The sequence below is a fragment of the Bicyclus anynana genome, chromosome 17, assembly GCF_947172395.1.
Source record: "Bicyclus anynana chromosome 17, ilBicAnyn1.1, whole genome shotgun sequence".
Lineage (NCBI taxonomy): Eukaryota > Metazoa > Arthropoda > Insecta > Lepidoptera > Nymphalidae > Bicyclus > Bicyclus anynana.
In genome coordinates this window covers 8,614,479-8,630,604 of record NC_069099.1, presented here as the reverse complement: position 1 = coordinate 8,630,604, position 16,126 = coordinate 8,614,479, and the positions used below count along the sequence as shown (strand labels likewise).

At 37.8% G+C, this 16,126-nt stretch overlaps 2 protein-coding genes across 3 annotated transcripts in view; one reads left to right on the top strand and one right to left on the bottom strand.

The window, feature by feature from the left end:
• The window catches only part of LOC112048064 (uncharacterized), a 90,383-nt gene extending 82,089 nt beyond the window's left edge, over nt 1-8,294 (top strand). For both annotated transcript variants that reach the window (XM_052886411.1, XM_052886410.1), the window contains one exon: nt 625-8,294. In XM_052886411.1, the coding sequence (XP_052742371.1) occupies nt 625-720 (96 nt within the window). In that variant the 3' untranslated portion in view covers nt 721-8,294. The remainder of the gene's footprint in view (nt 1-624) is intronic.
• Nucleotides 8,295-9,468: 1,174 nt separating this feature from the next.
• The window catches only part of LOC112052149 (elongation factor-like GTPase 1), a 183,484-nt gene continuing 176,826 nt past the window's right edge, over nt 9,469-16,126 (bottom strand). The window contains exons 10-11 of the mRNA XM_052886669.1: nt 13,350-14,237; nt 9,469-12,430 (exon numbers count right to left, since the gene is read on the bottom strand). Coding sequence (XP_052742629.1) covers nt 14,032-14,237 — 206 coding nt within the window. The 3' untranslated portion in view covers nt 9,469-12,430; nt 13,350-14,031. The remainder of the gene's footprint in view (nt 12,431-13,349; nt 14,238-16,126) is intronic.

The following is a 16,126-nucleotide window of genomic DNA, read 5'->3' as shown; positions in this document are numbered from 1 at the left end:
AAAAATGAGTGTGACTGTAAAAACTTCTTTAAAAATAAAAAACAAAGCGCCATCTATGAGCCTTAGGCAGAACTGCATCGCTACAGGTTCTTGTATAAAAAGGATTGTTTCAAAGTTTTCTAAGAACGCCATCTACTGGTATTTTAAAATAACAAACACTGTTGCACTGTGCCTGTAGATGGCGGTACGCTTCTTAAAAGCCTCACCCGATTATACCGAGGTCCGTGTATTCTACGCGTAAAATCCCGTCCAAGCCCTGCGGCTTTTACACGTCCTGTATATGTCCTGTCCTGTCCTGAGACCCAGGTCTTAGAGAATATACAGGACTATTTGTTTTTGGATTTTATTAGAGTCCTTAAGAATCGATTTTTCATATATAGCCCTGGTATGAAAAAAATATGGGCAGTATTTGATGAACGAATGACAGCGTTAAGTTTTTTGTGAGCAACCTATTCTGCGCACCTTTCACCGTGCGCCGCCAACAGCGTGCACGCTGCGGCCTGCGGCTCCTCGGTTGCGCACCTTTCACTTTTCAGGCGTTGGTATTGAGATGTACATAGTGTGTGCTACGGCAACATACACCTATTTAGAGTCGATCTGAAAGAGTAAACTCTTTTTTTTCAGGTGAGGCAGTCACTCGAAGCTCTGTCGGGGGTCATACTGACAGACATGGCGCAGGGAGCCGACATCAACGTACCCAACGACACCGTGTTCAGTTAGCGCGCTCCCCGCCAGTGAAGTGAAGTGAACGGTCGGCGAAGTGAACAGTGAAGTGAACGGACCAGTGATATTTAACTAGTGCATTTTTAGTTTCTCTGTGATCATTGTTTTAATGGCATTTCTTTACGAACACATCCGAGTTGGTACCTGCTTCGTATGTAACTCAACTGCTCTTCGTTCTATCACAGTGTAGTAATCATACAGTTGGATAACTTAAATTGTCACACAGTTTTTGGGATTCCTTAATGGATAAAAAAAACGCTGGTAAATTAGAAACTCCTCTGGTGCTGTAAAACGCTTTTAACATGACGTGAGCCGTATGTTTGTTTGCTTGATCATTGTTGCAATTCACCTCGACTTTAGCAGGTGTCATTTGTTGAGTAAAATTAAGCTGTGAAAACAAACCTAAGCTATCAAAATGTGCTCAAGTATGTATTTAATGCAAAACTACTGTTTTTTATATATCTGTTTTAGGAGGAATCTTCATTTACATATATTATAAGATAATTTTCATGTACATAAGAGTTGGTAGTAAAACTTAGGACAATTATTTTTTAGTAATGTAAAGTAAGCTAAATTTTGAAAATATGTTTTATGTTACATTCATTAAAATACGTAATGGGGCTTTTTAGCTTGCGTAACTTGTTTTCGAAAGGAGTTCTTCAACTGTATGCTTATTAAACTGGGGCTCTATCCTCGCGTTTTGCATACTGTGATTATTATTTGGTGAGTTAGAATATTCTTAAATATTCTTTTGAATATTCATAATATCTTTACTATACATTTATATTAATATTAATTTAAAATAATATAAAAATCTTATGAAAGACCATTATTACCACTTTTTTTTTATTTTTTCTTAATTTTTTTGTTTAAACATTACCTTTATTTTTTGTTACTATTTTGTGTCTTTAGTTTGTATAGAAAAGGTATTGTGGATTTTCAACTATTAAGTTATATAAAGTTAATTTAGTGTTTACCCAAAGAAAATTCTGATTTATAATTGTGATTTTGTATATAAGAGCAAGTCGAAACCAATTAAAGAGCCTACAAGGCGACGCTAGGTCATATTGAATGTGTCAAACACGATAGGTTAAGTACGTGACAGACAGACAGACAAACATGTTCTGACGTTACAATTATACGTATTTAATTTGATCCAAATACGTAAAAAATGGAGAAAGTTACCTATTTTATGTTTTTACAGTAATATTTTTCATGCTATTTATATATTTTTTTGTAAATTAAAGTTGTTTACTTGAATCTCAATTGATTTAAAATGTAAGCGTGATACTTCAGTTTTTAAACTTATAATATCTGTAGGCTTATGCAGAAAGATTTTATGTTTTAAATCGATTCTCTCGCCAATTTAAATATCTCTTGTATCATTGTCTTCTTTATATTTTTATGTCTATTTGGTACTATTAATTTTTCATTATCCAAGATATAGTCATACCAGCCAGTCGCAACAAAAAATATTATGGCATAAGCCTACTGTATTTGTTCATACTGTATGTCTGCGGTACGCATATACAAAATATCAGACAAGTAGAAGACAGATGAGGAAAAATAATAAAATGGCGGAAAATTATGTTTACCAAGCTATGCATGCATTTTAAATATTCAGATTATTTAATTATTTGATTAAAAATATTCTTTTAATTATATTAGTCTATTAACTTTTCTGTCTACGATGTCGCTTTACAAGAAAAATCAATTGAGATTTGTGAACTAAAATTGTAGTAGCAGTGATGAATTTAAAATGTAACATGTTTATAGTTAACTATATTAATTGTATTATGAAACATTCCTCAAACTGACTACACTAATAGATCATTATCATAAATCTGTATAGTATAAAACTTATTACTTAGTTTTCCATATAAGTATATTTCTTTAGGAACAAAGAAATTTCTTCCAGATAAAACTTTGTTGTTAGATTAATAACAACAAAGTTCATTTACAGACACATTACTCTAAAAATTGTTGAATGAATATCCAAAAGAGCTAGAACCCAGAGCCAATCAAAGATTTTATACTATTAGATATGTCACTAGCGCGTCGAAATTGAGGCGAGCAAAGGTGGCTAATTGTCTTAATTTCATTTAGTCACTTAATAGGCAACGAAAGTTATTTAAACAAATCATACCTATACTACAGCCTTTAGTGATGAGTACTGTATTCTAACAAAGAAATTAGAAATGATGGTAGAAAACGCATGTCATTTCATAACTTATTTATTTTAAACTATGTTTGGTTTTTTTTAGAAAATGTTGTATAAAATATATTAATCATATTTAATTTTTCTAAGCTTATAATTCAAATTTATTTTCATTGATTTAAAAACAAGTTAATTGTAATTGTTATTAGGTAAGAAATGACTAGTAATTTATACCCTCATTTTTAATTAGTTTGTTGGTAAACAGTACTCATCAAGAAAGGCTGTATAGTATAAATATTGTCTACAATGTCAAGTTGTGCGTTCAGGAAGTGTAATAACTATATAATGAAAGTAAAACACAAAATTGTGCATGTGTGCGCTGAGTGGAGTAGCTAACATATCTAATAGTATAAAATCGTTGGAGCCAGTTATGAAAAACAATTGGACAGTTCAGATTTGAAAAAGCGAATTGCCAAATACGAACAAAAGTTTCTTGCCAATACAATATGTAAATTAACACTAAATATATTTTAGGTGCAAATATGGTTTCAATTTATTTGCACACAAAATTGTATTATTCAAAATCTGAATACTTTCAAGCCATATTTGGTTTAAAACTATGTGCTATTTATAGGCCATACTTGGCTTGAAACCAAGATATACTAATACTAGAGATTTTGTGTGCAATTTAATTGTAGAGCCAATCAATAGTACTGTCATTAGTACATTTTTATTACTTTTACGTAACCAAATGAAGTTAAGGGAGCATTAATAGGTAATTATGTTTTTTATATAAATGTGTCAGAATTAAATTGTATTCTTGAGTTGAATGTTGTTTGCTGATATGGACTGCGTAAAGATTTCTTCAAATCAAGTCAAAAAGTTCAGAGGAATCAAATCAAGTTAAAAGGATACAACCATAGAGTAATAAAATAGGCAGACGGTATTTCTTACAAATAACCAACCATCAGAAAACCAAGTCTATGCCAGATATAGGAAATTAATGGCGGTCTGTCTTCATATGTGCATCTGTGTGCGTGTTGGCGTGTACGTATATACGCAAACTGGCATAATTGGAGTGCTTCACTTTTTAGTTCAGGTGTCTGGACTTTTTATTATGTCTATGGGTACAACTTAAATTTGGTGCACTGAATGTTAACTTGCTGTGTATATTATAGATAAAATAATTTATTATCTAGTCTTTAGTAAAGCTCAACTAGTATGTTTTTGGTGTTATTACAATATAATTATGTACTTATAATTCATTATATATATGTATTTAGGAACGGCTCCTGTTATATATAATAACTTATTTATTAATATGTGTAAGAATTATGTTCCAACTAAATGTATTAGAAAGAAATATAAAAACATTTATATGTAATTACATAATATGATTTATTGTCAATATTTCGATTTAGTTGTATGTATTCGGGACTATTAGAAGTTTAACATCACTAGAAAGGAATTACTCACTGTTTATATCATTTTGTTCTATATTTTAATTTAGTCTTCATTGTCCATATGTAGGAAAATTAATTTATAAAAACATCAATCATTGTTCAAGTTAACACTTTAGTTTTGAGAATCCCATTTATAAGTAACTAATTAAAATTTAATATTTATCAGCTCAGCCCAGCTGAAAAACAACATATAAGTAATCCTTTAGGTTCTAAACCCTGACCAGAAAAAAAAGAATTTGTCACGGAAAAAAAATTTCATTAGCATAATCAAGAACAGATATTTGAAATATGCCCCCCAATCCAGGTGTTTTTATTTCTCAGGCTAAAAAAATCATGTAAATTGATAAATAGATCCGATATTACTGTTATGCGGGCTACATAGCTTAAGTTTTAACTGTACAATTCAAACTCCAGCCCCCCTAGCCAAGTAGCACGTCGGTTCTCTTTCTACGATCGCTAACGCTTCGAAAACTAGAAAGATGACGGAATGACAATGGCTATCGACCGGTCACGTGATCAAGATCTGTCATAAATGTAGCTCGCATAACGTAGTAGTAAGATAGATAAAACCATAACATAATTATAATATACAGGAATATAGTTATACAAAAGCGATTAATTACTAGTTTGCTAAGTCGTCGTCGTCATCAACCCATATTCGGTTCACTGCTGAGCTCGAGTCTCCTCTCAGAATGAGAGGGGTTAGGCCAGAAGTCTACCACGCTGGCCCAATGCGGATTGGCAGACTTCACACACGCAGAGAATTAAGATAATTCTCTGGTATGCAGGTTTCCTCACGATGTTTTCCTTCACCGATTGAGACACGTGATATTTAATTTCTTAAAATGCACACAACTGAAAAGTTGGAGGTGCATGCCCCGGACCGGATTCGAACCCACACCCTCCGGAATCGGAGGCAGAGGTCATATCCACTGGGCTATCACGACTCTAAGTATATATTTTAAAATATAACTATCCCGAAGTATATAACTGTAATATGGCTTTATATATCTGACTGCGTCAACCATACTGACTACAACTTAACTACTATTGAGTTCTTATGTAAGTGAAATTATTTATTCAAAATTACAAAATATTTAAATCTGAATTAGGTTACAAAGATAATGTATATTCAAATTCAGTTATATTTAAGTAAATATATGTTATTTATTAATTCGTTCCAAGCGTTTTAAGGCTAACAGAACAGTTCGCTTCGGCGTAGCATTTATGTATTGTTTAAGCTAGTAACCAATATACAAAGAACTTATATAAAATTATTGAAATCTTATGAAGAAAGAAAGAATTACTTGGCTTAAACAATATTCAGCTAAACCAATAAGGGCATTTTCACATAAGACTCCTTAAATAAGAATTTGGGTTAGTCATACATACCTCATTTTAAGGTCAATTGGATTTCGACCCCTGAAACCTGCTGCCTTCCAAAAAAGCAACTCCATAGATGATGTACCATATTTACTTGTCTGTCACCTTAAAATTGTAAACACCGTCAGATTATAATCTATATATCGCGAGATTGTAAACTGTCGAAAGATTGTGAACCGCAACACACTGGTTACAATTAACTTATTAACTAACCTAACCTAACCTAACCTAACCTAACCTAACAATTGGTTTCTGAGCCGCTAAAGTTCTGGTTTTTAGGAGTATGTTACGGTTCACAATATTTCGACAGTTTATTCTCACGAGATAGATTATAATCTAACGGTATTTACAATTTTACGGTGACATATATAACTCTCAGTATTCTTAAAATGAGATATGCTGGCTGGAGTCTGGCATGCTCGTTGATGAAACTACAATGATATGCGGGCGACGGGGGAAAAGACTGCGCGGGTGTGAAATCGTGCGTGCGGGGAAGTGAGGATATTCATTCATCGCTACACGCCCCCCGCGGACCAGGGAGTGTTACGAGCGAAATTGCCAAGCTATAGTTCAGTGTGATTATGTCCTTATTGTTATTATGTTACCGCTAGTGTGCCAAAGTGTTAACTTTAGGCTCAGCGCAATGGGGCACTTTACCTTCACGGGGCTTTTCGAATGTTTCTAATACTTTATGGTAGTAGAGATTTGTGACAGCTCGTCCGGGGATATACTATCGTTTTAAGTTTGTTTACGTAATATTGGTTGAACAAAAAAACCAAGTTTTCATAGAACACAGTTTAGGAACTCGTTCTACTTTGCGCTACTTAGAAATGTTTTCTTTCCTGGACGAGTTCTGTCACAAAAATCTTTTTTAATTATATACATGGTCATGGTAGACAATCATGGTCGAAGGTGACTATGAATGTACGTGCCTACGAGTATTCTAAAGTTGAGTTTAGAATACTCGTAGGCCATGAATAAATCGAATAGTAATCGGTTTGTATCCAGTTGCCCTTGGGTAGGTACTTAGCAAACAAAAGCATGGTTTCTTGTAATGGTGTTCCGTGGAGGTACGATAGTGTTTTTGCGACGCCGTGGTTCTTCTAAGCCTGTCATTTCAAAGCTTTCCAATTTTCCGATTTATTCTTAGTAAATAAATCAGGAAACAAATGTTATTGCCAAAGACTACGCTAGAGTTATTCCGATATTGTAGTTAGGTTAGGGTTCATTTACACGAGCGGCAACTCTACCGACGATCGCCGTCACTCTCGGCGGCGGTTGACAGTGGTCGCCGACTGCAGTTGGCTGCATTGGCGTATCTAGGATGCTCAGACTAAATACATAAGGACTAGTATCGCACCCATATTGACGTACAAAATTTTCTGCCATTTTCTAAGGAAAATGAGCTTAGATTTCATACATATCTTATACTAAACTAGCAGTTTTTGTTCAATTTTTACACCATTTAACTTACACAAAAAGGTATTTTTATAGAGGTTTTTAACCGACGGACACGATTGTAAACTATGAAACATCGATTCTATAGAGACAGTGTTTATAATCGCATATGATCGTTGATCATATATTTTGACAGAAAAACAATGTCTTGCGAGGCAGGTCTTTATCTAATTAGTCTGAGCTAGGATGACTTCCTGGGGTGGGCCACATATTACTGAACAGAGTCGACACTCAATGTAAAAATTTTGTTAAAAATATTTGTGGACGCAGAATTCTGATATGACTCGACTTATTTTATTATTTTTTCTTTGTATCTATTGTAGGTATCCGAAAAGGTTTTAATATATTTTTTTTTTTAATTTATTATAGGTTTTTCTTTATTATAAGTTGTAATGGTTATTATTTGATATTTTAAATGATATTTTGTGTAAAATTATTAGTATTTCCGCGTCCATCATAGAATTTCAAATCGGTAGCCCAGTATCCTAATTCCTAGGGTGGGCACTGGACCATTCGTCGGTGGGCCCGGCCCACCCGGCCCACCCGCTATATACGCCTATGGTTGGCTGCCGCCGGGAGAGTTGCGCGGTAGAGTTGTCGCTTGTGTAAATGAACCCTTAGTTGTTTGTTATGTACAATACAACGTAGGTAGGGGTTATGTGGAAATTTTAATATATTAAATTAGTTATTATTATATTATCTATAGCTTAGTTTTGGCTTAATGGGATAGCTCGTTATGTTAAAATATTTTACGTAAATACAAAGTATTATAGTTTAATACGCTTCGGTGAGCGGTTTGCTTGCCTGCAGATGGACCGATTTTAATGTGAATTTTATTTTTGAAAGCGGTTTTACTTACATAGTAGTTTTTATTTTTCCAATATACTTATTCTGAAAAATCAATTATTAAATATGGAATTGTTAGAAAGTTCGGAATGTAGGCAGGCGATTGAATAGTGCAATCTTAATGTAATTGGTGATTATTTATTTAAAGGTTTCTTGTAGAAAATGTTAAGGTTTCTTTGTTATGCGGTCATTTTTGTATATGTGATTGGAATTTGTTTGTTATTTTATGTAAATAATAGATAAAGGACTTTATTGAACAAGAATTGTTGTTTTATTATATTACCTACTAGCATACGCTACGCAGAATCACCCGCGTAGTTCCAGTTCCAGTGGAATACGAGCTTAAAATATAGTCTTAAGATCCGTATTAGAGACGATCTTCACCAATCAGTTTATTGTATGATGAGTTATGTTAAATTTAGTACGTTAAAAATGTGTAGGAAATAGTAGTCTGTGACGGATATGACGTCAGGTGGCGGGACTTGTTTCGTAAAGAGTAGGGATTTAGAGAGAGGTAGCGATCAATTGGCGGGAACGACTTGCGATGTAAGGCGTTCGTCGTCCGGTCGGCTTCAGTATACTCGTGCCGTCCACATTTCTCGTGTAATTCTTTATGGGTTACTTGAGATAAGCGGGGAGAGTGACTTGAGTGGAAAATAGGAGTGTTGGTTAAATGTCAAGGGCACGCTTAACCCTACACACAATGTTCACATGTGCGTGACTCCACTTAAGATCATTCTCTGCCATTCTAGGGTCTTATTTTGGTAACAGTTTGATTTGTTAATTAAGTTGTCCTGATAAATATTGTGAATCATAACCTTTGTTCGACATTTTTTGTTTTCTTATTTTTTATAATCCACTTCGAGTTTGTTAACAAAAGATATTGGGAGTAGGTTGCCTAAAAATTTCCTGGCGAAACTATTATTAACTTTCATTAATGATAGTTTGGCCGGAGATTTGAGGCAACCTGGCCAAATGAAGATGGCAGATGGGTGAAGATCGTTTCTAAGGATCTTATAATACTAAGGACACTCTCAAATCTACTTGGCTTTCTGTTAGTAAGTAAAATAATTTCCAAAATTATTAGATTAGCAGATCCAGGTTACTCCCTACAGATTACAGATATTCGTGTTAGAATTTTGGAATCAATAAAATCCTTTTTTTACCGAAAATTTAATGAGGTTATTTCCTTCCTTTTAAGCTTGAGTAGCTCCCACAGACTACACCTCTACTCCCAACCATAGACTATATAATAATGTCGTAGTAACTACTCTTACAGTAGCTTACAAAGCTTCAAGAGCACTAAGGCCTAGTTTGGACTATTATAGTATTTTAGTATGAACGATTTTCGGGCGTTAAATTAAAAATTTGTTCGTAGGTACTCGACTACAATACTAAAGTAGTCCTTTAGGGGTGGTTTATAATTAAAACTGCAAATATGTAACTATAATTTAATATTTTAAACAAAATACAAATGCATAATAGGTATAAACATCTTACAATACAAGTCAACAAGATGTTTATAAACGTTGTTCACGTATTTTTCAAGTTATTTCAATTATAGATAATTATAACGTATTTACCTAAAGATTTACATTTTAGAAGGAAGAACATACTAGCATAAACTAAGTATAACAAGTTGGTTGCAATAGTTTCTAGCACATGCCGCCGGCAGTATAATGTACCTATTAAGATATAACGCAAGCTTTTTCAAATAAATAACAAGAAATCTGCGTAAAACCTGATTATATTATATAGCTACTTATAAATACCACTTTTTGTCTCGAAACAATTTCATATAGCATGATCCTTTGATAATTCATTAAATATAGGCTTTATTTACGTAGGTTAGCTCAATTCATAATGCGTGAAGTGACTTCAGGTGATAGGATGCACGCGCGGAGTAATGCCCCGCCGCCACGCCCCTACGTAACCGGTGATACCTAAAATGTATTGCTAAGCTTAACGCACGATGTTCCGAGACGTCTTATCGATTGCATACCTATAACGTGCTTATAGGGTTATGATTTTCTTTGTTAAAGGTAGGTATACATTGTTTATGGAAATGTTTCTTTCAGGTAACATTTTGAATGGACAACATTACATCATACCTGAATATTTCTGAACTTCCGCGCACGCAACTATACAAAACATCTATTTCTGTACTATTTGTAAGTATTATAAATTGAGGCATCGCGTGAAGGATAAGTTGGTGCGAGAACCTTGAAAGAAAGCACGAACGTTTCACACCAACTTATACGTCACTCTGTTAGGCTACGTTCATATAATGAAGACTATTTTTCAGTTTTTACACTGAGAAAAACATTCTAGACCGCCGTACTTAAATACGTAGCAAACCCTCAGTCAGTGTTCTCTTGCAGCCATTGCGTTGCTTTTAAATGGCACAGTAAGCTGCACAATTATTAGGTAGGTGTAAGGACTTTCGTCCTTACTATAAGAGAAGCTCAACACTGGTAAGGCAAGCAGACCGCGCACGACCACTCAGGTCGAACGCCGGTGACAGACTGACTCATTGCCCCCACCCACTACCAATGTACATGAGATAGTGGGTATCTATTTAGTATACACAAACACTACAGTAGGTATACCTGCATCTATTTTACGTATGCTGCACCTGTAAAGTGGCAGGTACTTAATTTGCAAATTACGTAAGTAAGTTGCTTATTTTATCTGGACCCAACTCTTTTGTTTTATATTTATTTTTTACAAGTTAGCCCTTGACTACAATCTCATCTGATGGTAAGAGATGATGCAATTCAAGATGGAAGCGGGTTAATTTGTTAGGAGGAGGATGAAAATCCAGACCCCTTTCGGTTTCTATACGACATCGTACCGGCACTCGTAATGCAAAACGCTTGGCGGTACGTCTTTGGCGTTAGGGTGGTAATTAGCCACGGCTAAAGCTTTTCACCAGCCAGACATGGATTCATTAAGAAAAGCTCAATCAGCCCAGTCGGGGATCGAACCCAGAACCTCCGTCTTGTAAATCCATCGCGCATACCACTTAAGAGGCCGTTAAGTACCTACTTGGATATGTGATGAACATTTTTCGAGTTAATTAATATGTAAACTCGTTAGTGCACTGATTAAAGTATGGTTTCGGATCACGAGCTTTTGGTTGCGTGTCTGGGTCAAGTTATGAAAATAAATAAATGAACTTATAAGTACTGGTTGGAAGTGTAAATCTCCTTCCTATTTATATCTTTGCTAATATCTCGTATCTCGTCTTGCTTTTATGTAAGCGGTTTGATTTAAGCGGTTAAGGGGTGGCAAGCGCTATTAAGATTACTAAATTACCTATGCAGTTTATTAGGTAGGTAGGTACATTATTTCGAAAAAAATATCTGCGAACATAACCTTTCGTTATTACTTGAAGCTTTTGAGACTGATTACGTCATTATGATACAAAAATAACGCGAATTTGGCCTTAATAATAAAATCTCCTATTCTGAACTTGAGTCTAAGGAAGCCCACACACACGCAATAATATTGTTAATATTGACATTCTAAAGGTAACTCCCTGAGTTACAGTAGTAATATTGTTGAATCAGCATGACAAACGCACAGATACGACTTTAGGTAACCGTCTTCATCTTACTCTCTACAGTTGGTCCCTCATGACTGAGAATCGTGACCACCTTGGCGAGTCATCTTTCGATAAACAATGCTTCTCCAGGCTCGTGTACGGTCGCTAGACGGCACTATAAAAGGTGTGGACACTTGATTTCTTGAGAAGAACCGACCATCGGGTTGAAGAACTACCTCGTGGCCATTTGCCTTCTACATTTCTCGGCATAATATTTTTTTTATTGTCGTTACCACGGCGTGTTATATCCAAAATAACTGAGGATGCGCTGGAGACAAACGGTATAGAGACGTGTTTTAATTTGAAGCTGTGAAATTATTGATTGTGTGTTTGGTGTTTGGCAGTCCACGATATACGTAACATTCGTCTCCAAACACAACATCTTAAACGCATCAATTCTTTGTCTTTCGCTGGTGTGAATAGCCCACGTACACTATACCATAAAGGACGATCGAAAAATGGATGCTCATTGCTTGGACCGTGTTTTGGTTATTTGTGATTCTCCTGTTCTTCCAAATGTTTGTTTCTACCTCACATATTGTCAATAATATTTATTAATTGTGTGTGTTCACCCTAGAAGCCCAAGTTGTTTCCCGCAAATTACTATTTCTTCTTAGACAACGTTCTCTGTTTCTCCGCATGCTGCACAAGATGCTTGTCCGTGGCAAGTCCCTTCCTCGTCCTCACTGCGTCCATGTACGCCTTGGCTCTGTTCACGCCGTCCCACTTCTCCCCCCAGTGGAGATACTCCTCCTCTGTCCGTGGTCTCCAGAAGGGGTCGATGTCGATTACCTGGAATTGAAAGAAAGGTTGAATCAAAAATTGATAAGGTAAGTAATCATCAATAACAACCCGTATTCGGCTGCTGAGCTCGAGTCTCCTCTCAGAATGAGCGGGGTTAGGTTAATAGTCTAAAACGCTGGTCCAATGCGGATTGGCAGACTTCACACACGCAGAGATTTAAGAAAGTTCTCAGGTATGCAGGTTTTCTCACGATGTTTTTCCTTCACCGTTTGAGACACGTGATATTTAATTTCTTAAAATGCACACAACTGAAAAGATGGAGGTGCGTACCCAGGACCAGATTCGAACCCACACTCCGGTTTTGGAGGCAGAGATCATATCCACTGGCTATCACGGCTCTCAGGTAAGTAATAATAGAGTCGTTTAATAGAGATTATTAGTACAATTAAGGAAGGCTGAAAAAAAGGTAAGGGTAAGTAAGTACTCCCTTTTTTCAGATATCTTAAGAAATAATTGTATGATCTACAATTTTCGTCAAAGCTAGTTTTAACATAAAACTAATTGTTTCGTAATAAAATCTCAAAAATCCGTTTTCGCAATACTTGGACTTACTTACATAAAAACACATGCGAAATCGTTCGATTCACAATTTCATTGTAATGTTTAAAATTAGTTTTTTTTGATAAAATAGCAGTTGTAATAATAAAAGTATTGATGTTGATGGCGCCTTCATAAATTTTTAAAGCAACACAAACAAGACACAATTTGTCAACGCTTTTAGGCAAGGAGCTAAATCGGAAATCTGCAACCCTAATGAAGAGTAGACGATTTTTTTTTAACTTAAATACCGCTATCTTTTCTGTTGGGATGACAGAAATGGGACGTGGACAACTTCGCTGCCATTGCCTGGAGAGCGCTGCAAGTCGCTGCTCACCCCGCGCCCCTCACATCGCTGTGTGAGCATTACCTCCCAGTGGCTGAACATCATCATGGGCGCGGCGAGGCCGGAGGTGTGCGTGCGCAGCTCCAGCGCGAACCGGAAGCTCTCCGCGACGGGCAGCAGCGCGCGCACACGGAACGACGCCGAGCCGCTCTGCAGGTCGCTGCCCACCACGCCCCTCACATCGCTGTGAGCATTACCTCCCAGTGGCTGAACATCATCATGGGCGCGGCGAGGCCGGAGGTGTGCGTGCGCAGCTCCAGCGCGAACCGGAAGCTCTCCGCGACGGGCAGCAGCGCGCGCACACGGAACGACGCCGAGCCGCTCTGCAGGTCGCTGCCCACCACGCCCCTCACATCGCTGTGAGCATTACCTCCCAGTGGCTGAACATCATCATGGGCGCGGCGAGGCCGGAGGTGTGCGTGCGCAGCTCCAGCGCGAACCGGAAGCTCTCCGCGACGGGCAGCAGCGCGCGCACACGGAACGACGCCGAGCCGCTCTGCAGGTCGCTGCCCACCACGCCCCTCACATCGCTGTGAGCATTACCTCCCAGTGGCTGAACATCATCATGGGCGCGGCGAGGCCGGAGGTGTGCGTGCGCAGCTCCAGCGCGAACCGGAAGCTCTCCGCGACGGGCAGCAGCGCGCGCACACGGAACGACGCCGAGCCGCTCTGCAGGTCGCTGCCCACCACACGCCTAGCGCGCCCCTCACATCGCTGTGAGCATTACCTCCCAGTGGCTGAACATCATCATGGGCGCGGCGAGGCCGGAGGTGTGCGTGCGCAGCTCCAGCGCGAACCGGAAGCTCTCCGCGACGGGCAGCAGCGCGCGCACACGGAACGACGCCGAGCCGCTCTGCAGGTCGCTGCCCACCACGCGCCCGCCGCGCCGCCCCAGCGCCGCGTACAGTTTGCCTGTAAAACACAATGACACTTGCTTAAGTGGGCCTGTGATATGTGAGAGAGCTTTTACACATATCAACAATATGAGACCTAGTACGAATACACGAATACATGAGTGTTAAATAACAATAATATGAGAAGTAGTACGAATACATGACTACGAAGTGGTACACACACATGATCGTTAAAGATACGAAGAGGCTATTACACCTTTGCGGCTCGGAGAGGCTAATGTTCTGTTCTATTCTAGCTGGACTAATATCTTTAACATTTAGTACTTGGAGATCTTTACAATGACATTGTCATCTATATTCCTTTCGAACAAATAGTGAGGTCTGGCTCTTAAAATAGCCCTTAAAATAGGGTGATGAGTGATGATGATGATTATTGTGTATTATGACTTATGTATAATGAACATGAAGTGTAATATGATGACATAGCGTAGACAAATTGTAAGGTCACTGAATGAACGGTGAGTCGGTGACCTAATATTGTAATTGATTAGGTGACTTCATTTTAATTACTGGTCATTTTTCATTTTTACCTACCTTATCATGACAAATATCGATTTATTTCATCATACACGATTTTTAGGTATCTCAAAGATTTTGTTTTTAATAGAGCTTTAACCTTACGGTAGACTTTTATTACTATTACTAGAGGCAGTACAGAGACGAATGGCAATAGGCACTCTATTATTACTATTACTAGAGGCAGTACAGAGGCGAATGGCATTAGGCACTCTATTATTACTATTACTAGAGGCAGTACTGAGACGAATGGCTATAGGCACTCTATTATTACTATTACTAGAGGCAGTACAGAGGCGAATGGCAATAGACACTCTATTATTACTATTACTAGAGGCAGTACAGAGGCGAATGGCTATAGGCACTCTATTATTACTATTACTAGAGGCAGTACAGAGGCGAATGGCAATAGACACTCTATTATTACTATTACTAGAGGCAGTACAGAGGCGAATGGCTATAGGCACTCTATTATTACTATTACTAGAGGCAGTACAGAGGCGAATGGCAATAGACACTCTATTATTACTATTACTAGAGGCAGTACAGAGGCGAATGGCTATAGGCACTCTATTATTACTATTACTAGAGGCAGTACAGAGGCGAATGGCAATAGACACTCTATTATTACTATTACTAGAGGCAGTACAGAGGCGAATGGCTATAGGCACTCTATTATTACTATTACTAGAGGCAGTATATAGTCGAATGGCAATAGGCACACATAGCACTTGTCATTGCAGGTCTTGTTCCAATAGACAAACAAAGAACGCGCGCAATCTTTCTTGGACAAATTGAGTTCACATGAACGTACCGCCAAGCGATTTAGCGTTCCGGTACGATGTCGTGTAGAAACCGAAAGGGCTATGGAATATCATCCTCCTCCTAACAAGTTAGCCCGTTTCCATCTTAGATTGCATCATCACTTACCATCAGGTGAGATTGCAGTCAACGGCTAACTTGTAAAAAATAAAAAAAAAGTCTGTTACTACGCCACACGGCTATCAAATATCGCATCACGACAAATTGACAAGAAGGAAATACGAAAAAAGGCCCGTAAAAACTTCGCCTCGTGATGCCATAACTTGACAAAATATTTAGTGGGCAGCGGCGTAGAAACATTCCACGGACTTTTAGAGAGATTCGTCGCGGCCATTTTGAGATGAAAGGGGGTCTTCCGGTCACGGGCGTGCGTCCGGTCGGATTCGTCACATCCGCTCAGCGCAGGGAGGCTTGGGAGGAGGATATTTGACAAACATGCATACGGCCTTTGTGTTGATAAGGCATGTGAAAGATCAATGGCAAGAGCCTTGCCACGAGGAGCTTTTAAAATTGGATTGTACTTTTGCCTCCTCAATTTTCATAGCAATA